This window comes from Eriocheir sinensis, chromosome 48 (genome assembly GCF_024679095.1).
Source record: "Eriocheir sinensis breed Jianghai 21 chromosome 48, ASM2467909v1, whole genome shotgun sequence".
Lineage (NCBI taxonomy): Eukaryota > Metazoa > Arthropoda > Malacostraca > Decapoda > Varunidae > Eriocheir > Eriocheir sinensis.
Genome location: NC_066556.1, coordinates 6,156,648 through 6,163,904, shown reverse-complemented (window position 1 = coordinate 6,163,904; position 7,257 = coordinate 6,156,648). Strand labels below are relative to the sequence as shown.

The 7,257-nt window shown below is 47.1% G+C and overlaps 1 protein-coding gene across 1 annotated transcript in view; it reads right to left on the bottom strand.

Annotated features, from left to right (window-relative positions):
* The window catches only part of LOC126981497 (facilitated trehalose transporter Tret1-like), a 12,979-nt gene extending 5,952 nt beyond the window's left edge, over window positions 1–7,027 (bottom strand). The window contains exon 1 of the mRNA XM_050832591.1: window positions 6,348–7,027. Within this exon, the coding sequence (XP_050688548.1) occupies window positions 6,348–6,833 (486 nt within the window). The 5' untranslated portion in view covers window positions 6,834–7,027. The remainder of the gene's footprint in view (window positions 1–6,347) is intronic.
* Between the last annotated feature and the right edge of the window lie 230 nt (window positions 7,028–7,257).

The following is a 7,257-nucleotide window of genomic DNA, read 5'->3' as shown; positions in this document are numbered from 1 at the left end:
GGAGACTGTATACGAACAAACAAACAAAAAAATAAAAATAAAGAAACATACTGACCGGACCGAAAATATAACCTCCTTCCAGCTTCGTTTGCGGAGGTAATAATAACCACAATGACAACAGAAACAGCATAGTGGCGAGATAGGCTACGCAGCATTGGGAGCCGCTGCAAAGGTGCCCGTAACACTTCGTCTGATCTTAAACCACAGGGCTATGGGAGGCTAGAGTGAGGTAGGCACATGGACTAGGAGGTCTGAAGCTACAGGAGAAAAGCTATGCAGATACAGGCTATGCTAAAGGAAGACTGCCAGTTTTTTTTATAGAGATAGATAGTTAGATAGACTGATACACAGATAAACTGCATTAGACACCAAGTTGGGAGGTTAATTCCCCTAGAAATAAACAAATAAGGAAAAAAAGTTACAGAAAATAGGCTACGATGAAGAACGTAATAAAATAAGTTTTCAATCAACCTCCTTTTCTCTGTTTTATAATTTTCACTTCACCTCTCATGTTAATTTTTTCTTTCCTTTCCGTGCTTTACTAACCTGTACAAACTTTCCTCAACTTAGCATAAAAAAAGGTTGTTTAAATCCATCTTCTTGCGTTGCTCTCTCGTCTCAAACGCCTGACTCTTTTTACCCTAAATCGATCCCTCAACAGATTCACGTTAAACTTTCTCATTTCTTAATTAACCCGTTCTTCATAGGTGATTATCCTAATTCGAAATAAGTGGCCTGGAGGAGGAGGAGGAGGAGGAGGAGAAAAAGAAGAAGTAGAAGAAGAAGAAGAAGAAGGGGGAGGAGGAGGAGGAGGCGGCGGAGGATGAGGACGACGACGAGGAGAATAATAATAATAAGAAGTAAAGGAAGAAGATGAAGGAGGAGAAGAAAAAGAAGAAGAAAACAAAGAAAAGGAGAAAAAAAAGAAAGAGGAGGAGGAGGAGGAGGCGGAGGAAGGAGGAGGTTACCGATGGACGGACAAGGCACTTCAATCCATCACTTCCCTTTCCCCTCGCTTCCCCTCCGCCAGCCTCGCTTCCCCTCCTCTCCTCAAACATCCCCGGCCACTCTGCCTCGTCACCTAATGCGCCATTGTGCAAAGACAAAGGTTATGCAACGCCCGAAACGGAAAACAATCGTGAAAGTAATAACACAGTAAAGGCAACAACTCACAGGTAAAAAAATAAAGAAAAATAAAAAAAATCCCTCCAAGCGCTGCTCCTACTAAAGCAAATTGAACTGAGTGGCCAAAAGAGAGGACAATTTCGGAGGGAGAGGTGGCTTGATACTCCCCTTCTGAAAGAGGTAAGGAGGAAATACAGACGAAGGAAGGTTGTTCCAAAGTTTGCCAGCGAAATGAATGAAGGAATGAAGATCCTGGTTAACTCTTGCATAAGGGATTTGGATAGCATAGGGGTGAGAAAGAGTAGAAAGTCGTGTGCAGCAGGGTCGCAGGAGGAGTGGACGTTTGGAATTAGCAAGTTCAGAAGACGTTAGCATGAAAATATTGATATATAAGATAGAAATATGCAACATTGCTGTGGAATTTAAGATGTAGAAGACTGTCAGTAATAGGAGAGGAGTTGATGAGACGAAAAGCCTTTTGATTCCACTCTGCCCTTTTGGACAGAATGAAGGACAAAAGAACAGAGGGGAGTGGATATACAATAGAATATAGAGGGATAGAATTCGTGGGAGGGTAGTTTAAAAAGTAAAAAAAACTTGTACCAGAGCCTGTCAATTTCAAAAGCTTTCAAGATATCTAAGGCGGCAGCAAAAGGTTCAGCGCAACGACAAAGAGAGGATGGCGCTGGAGTGCGCTGGTATAGGCAAGAAGCTCACCAGTCCTTCTCTTGACAGACGACGCAACCATCAACTTACCTGCCGTAGGGAAGGAACAGCCAGGTGGGAACACGAAGGTAGGGAGGGACAGAAACGCAAAGTAGAATGAAGGGACGGAAGTAAGGAGAACAGACGTGAGAACTGTGGAAATACAACGAATGAAATAAATAAGAAATGACATATAGATATAAGACACCATGGAAGTATGATAAGGAGGGGGAGGTAGAGGGAGAAGGAAGAAGGGTGAGGAGGGTGAGGGGATGAAAGGAATGAACCCGTGAAAATACAGTGAATGAGGTAAAGAAAAAACGATAAATATCAAACTAAGAGACGGTGGTAGCGTAATAAGGCGCGTGTAAGATAAGATGGAAAAGGAAGAAGGATGAGGATGAGGGAGAAGAGGGAGGGAGAGGAAGATGACAGTGGATTATGGTGGAGGCGGAAGGCCAATTGGTGCAAACTCTAATCTTCTTGTTAACAGAGCCACGAGAGGAGAATTATCTTAAACTCGGCCTCTTCCTCTCCTCTCCTCCTTCCTCTATTTAGTCTCCTTCTTCTGCCATGTTTTCTATTTGCATTGCGTCCGTTGGTGTTGCTTCATGTAATGTTTTAAGTGTTTAATTCACCCGGCGCCTCCACCAGGGTCAGGCAGCTGCACATTTTGGCGTAATTAATGTTAAACGCGAGTAAATTAAAAGGGACCGAAAACATAAAGAAAGGAATATAAACGAGGCGAAAACGACGACTTAGTGAGATAAATGAATTCGTGGCGGTGAGAAAATGAGACGGAGAAAAATAAGTGTGATGTTGAAGTTACATAAGGAGGAAACTAGTTGGTTATTTGAGGTAAACGAGTGCATTGGGGGAGAAAAATGTGATAAGAAAAAAAAGAGAAACGTACCCCCAAAATATCTCAAGAAAACTGAAAGAAAAAAAAGAAAATAGTTAGACAAAGCTGAAAATGGGAAAAAAATGACAAAATGTAGAAACTGTGAAAAAGAAAAAAGAAAACATATCACGAGGAGAAAAATATGAGATAGAAAAAAGGAAAGACAAAGGTTCAGAACAAAGAAGTAAAATAAATAAATAAATAAATACCCAAGACTATAAAACTGAAAATATATAGAAAAAAAAAACAGGTGAAAATGACAAAGACAAGACATTCCTACCCCCCCCCCCAAAAAAAAAAAAAAAAGTCACAAACAAAACACTCGACCCAAATAGGGAAGAATCCAATACCATAAAAGTAGATTGAAACACGTGTATCAGATCTAGCGAAGTGCACCATAAATAAAAGGAGAAAGAAAACGGTGTGCGGGGCTGAGGAAGTGGGCACAAGGAAAGTGGGAAGAGGAGAATAAGTTGGTGACCTCCGTGCCGCAGGTAAATGACCCGAAACACTCTCTCTCTCTCTCTCTCTCTCTCTCTCTCTCTCTCTCTCTCTCTCCGCACTCATCTGCAACTGACCTCTCCACTCACTGTTATGCTCACCTGCCTACCTCACCTTCCCTCCCTGCATTCCTCTCCCTCCCCCCCCCCCACCTACACCCCCCCTACCCCCTACCTACTCTAACCCCCATTCTTACCTGGCCTGCACATACCTGTAATTTTACCTAACCCACCTCACTTGGCTCACTCCTCTTCCACGTCGGTATCCCCATCCTCCTCCTCCTCCTTCCACTCGTGTGTCTGTTTACCTGTCTGCTATCCTTACATCCACACGCCTCCACCACCTACATCCTTACCTGTGGCCTGGCCTTCGTACACCTGTAATTTTACCTCATCAGCCTCATTTTGACCTATCTATCCACTTCTACTTGTCTGGTCTCCTTCTCTGTATTCTGAACTATCCTCCTACATAGATAGAAGAGAACAGAGGAAGTTAAATGAAAGGAAATGATAGGATAGGAGAAGGAGGAGGAGGAGAGGAGGAAGAAGTATACGGAGGAGACTAGAGGAAATGAAATAAAAAATGAGAGGAGGAGGAGGAAGACGAGATAAGCGATGGATAATAAAACAGATAATGATGAAAAGGATGATGTAAAGATGATAACGAGGAGGAAGATGCGGACGAAGATAAAGAAGAGGAGATATTACACCATTTTCGCATGCCACTGAAACCTCTGAAACAAATAACTAAATAATTAACAACAAAAGAATAAAGTACAACACAAGATCACCTGAGAAGCCGGAACCTCACCTGTGCACACCTGAGCGATCTGCCCGGAGACTCCTGGCAATGCTCCCTCCCCCTATTCAAGTTTACCCTCCTGACACGTTACAAAGACATGGGAGGAAAGGGATTGGGAAGGATGGGGAGGAGGGGTGACGAGTGAGGAGCTGAGGGTCGAGATCGTGCGGGGGAGGAAAGGGGAGAAGAGTAAAGGAAGGGGGATTTGGGGGAAGAACACAAAGGAACACAAAGGAAGAACAAACAACAGCAAACCTGCTGGTCCTTACGAGGCTGTTTGTGACAAGCTACACTAACTATCTAATCAAAGGTGGAAGATGAAGGACAGCAAAGGCGAAGGCTCCTCCCCACCCCACATCCCTCCAGCCAAAGCTGGCAGGAAAGGAAAAAGAACCATGCAGCATGGAAAAACTGCATGGAAATTATGTAGGAAAGAGGAAAGAACTACCATTACTGCTACCACTAACCGGGCGATAAAAGCGGAAAAGGACACCAGTATTCGAAAGAACTTAACGTTATTACGACAATGAGTAATATCTTAGTTGCTGGTTGGATTCAAAACACTTGTATAATCTATTCTTGAAGGCCGTAACTGTTGTACTATCAACGACATCACAGGGTAGAGAGTTCCAAACATTAACAACTCGATTGAAGAAGAAGTGTTTAGCTTCGTGCGACGAGAATCTTTTACCACTTATCTTCAAATTGTGATTTCTTCTTGTTCTATTTGATCGATCAATTGTAAAGTAATCTTCCGCATTAATATCACTGAATCCTTTAAACATTTTAAACAGTTCTATTAGATCGCCTCGCATTCTTCGTTTTGATAGGCTGAATAAATTTACTTCTTTAAGCCTTTGTTTATATGATAAATTTCTCAACCAAGGAATCATCTTTGTTACTCTTCGTTGGACCCGTTCCAACTTTTCTGTCTTTTCTGTAGTAGGGAGACCAAAACTGTACACAGTACTCTAGACGGGGTCGAACCAACGAATTATACAGTTTTAATATTACTTTTTCCGATTTATTATTAAAGACTCGTCCGATGAAGCCAACCACTTTGTTTGCAGTTTTAACTACCTCTGAACAATGCTGACCGGGCTTTAAATAGCTTGATATAGTGATTCCAAGATCCTTTTCTTTACTTACTGCAGAAAGTTGTTGGCCATTCATTACGTGCCGAACGCGATTGTTATTTTTTCCGATGTGCAACACTTTACATTTGTCAACGTCAAATTTCATTTGCCATTGACTGGCCCAACGTGCAAGTCGATGTAGGTCTGATTGTAAAGCTTCTTCGTCGAGTGTCGCAGTAAAGAGGAGGAGGGTGGGGAGCAGAAAGAGTGAGGGGTTCAGAGGGAAGGAACATAAAGGAACACAAAGGAAGGGAGAGAAAGGGGAGGAGAGTATGGGAGAAGGAAGGGGTGAGAGAGGGAGGGAGAGAAAGGAAGGGGTGAGGAAGGAGTGAGAAAGGGAGGGAGAGAGAGGGAAGGAAGTGCAGAAGAAAGAGGTGAGGAAGGGAGGGAGAGAAAGGGGAGGAGTGTGGGAGGAGAAACGAGGAAGGGGAGGAGTGCGGGAGGATGAAGGGGAGCAGGAAGGGTTGCACGTGAGGGGACGGGGGAGAAATATGCAAAGGAGAGAAAGGAAGGGGGCAGGGAGGGAGACGTGGGGGCCTGAGAGGAGGTTGGAAGAAGGGGAGGAGGAGGGAGGGGGAGGGAAATAAAAGTGGAGGGAGACGTTGTTTCGTTGGTTAATTTTGCGGTTACACTTAAGGGCAAGGGACATGCCTATATTTCTTGGGGAATAAGAAGTGGAAACCATTGACATTTTATTGTTCTTTGGCAGCAACCACGAGTTCCGATGGCGTGGGAGACGGAGGGGCGGGGGGCGGGGAGGGGAGAGAAGATGGGAGGAGTGGAGAACGGAGGGTGGAGGAAAGGGAGATATAGTGGTGATGTTGGAAGGCAAGAGGGTAAATATGAAGGTCGGGAGAGGCGTGGGGCGGGGTGGAGGGTGGAGGAGGCAACGCGGTCGGTGCCAAGAGTGTCCAAGGCTGCACACACCGTCGCTATCATTCGCCAGCACGAGGCGCATCTGCGCGCTCTGCACCTGAACGGTGGAATGAACTCCGACACTGACTCATGCAATAGAAAAACACCAGCGACGTGCACAGCGCGTGGCCGCCCTAGTTACACATGCACTCCACCCGTTGCGCCTCAACACAACACTGCACCTTCAGGAGTCACCCAGGGACAACAATTGCGTCTTTTACCACCAACTCATAATTGCAGGCGAACACCTCGCCGGGACCCACCTGCGTGATGATGTACATCTTGCGGGCCAGCGGCGGGATGTCGGCGAAGGATTGGCCGAGGCTAAAGGCCACGAAGGAGCCTCGCTCGGGGTAGAGTTCGCTGTTGACCCGCGAGATCGTGGAGCGGAGCGACGCCATGGAGGGCCTCGATGACAGCCCCTGGAACGACGGCCGCGAGGAGAGGCCGCCGAAGGAGGGCCTCGAGGACATACCGCCGAAGGATGGCCGCGAAGACATGACGAAGCCTTGGGCGGAGACGACTGAGTACCGCCCTTGGCGAGCCTTGAGGAAGGGCAGCTGGTCCCGCTCTGCGCCCGTCTCTTTGGTGCTTGTATGGCCATTGGCTGTGAAGGGCGTCTTCTGGTCTTCGTCTCCATCGTGTTCTCCCGCCCCCTCCTCCTCCTCTTCATCCTCCTCCCGGATAACGTTGGTCACGTCCTCCATGTGGAAGGCGACGTGCTGGGTGCTGCCTCTGTCGTGATCCATGCTGGCGGCCGTCACTGGAGGGACGCTTCGCCCCGCCGCCTCGGTCACACACAAACACTTGTCGACGCCTCTCGGCGCGCTGCACGTCTACTCACTCCCGCGGCTCGACTGAGACTCTCGATCTCGCACAACACTCCTGGCACACGTCCGTTCACCGCCACGGCTTCCCCACTTTTGGTGCCCCGCACTCGGCGCTCAGTATTTATGTCGCCCCCCCACTCCCACCTCCCACCCCCACAAAGTTACAGCTCGAAGAGACGAAAACTCCCAGGCGGTGGCGAGTGACGATACCGGCAGGGGGGCCAGGGGGGGACGGAGGCGGCGGATTACGTCAGCTACAAGAGGACGCCACCGCCCCATCACACCTTAGGCACGTGCTGTCCGTAGCGCGGTTCACACGTGTTTCGCCCAGTGCTCGTGTCCC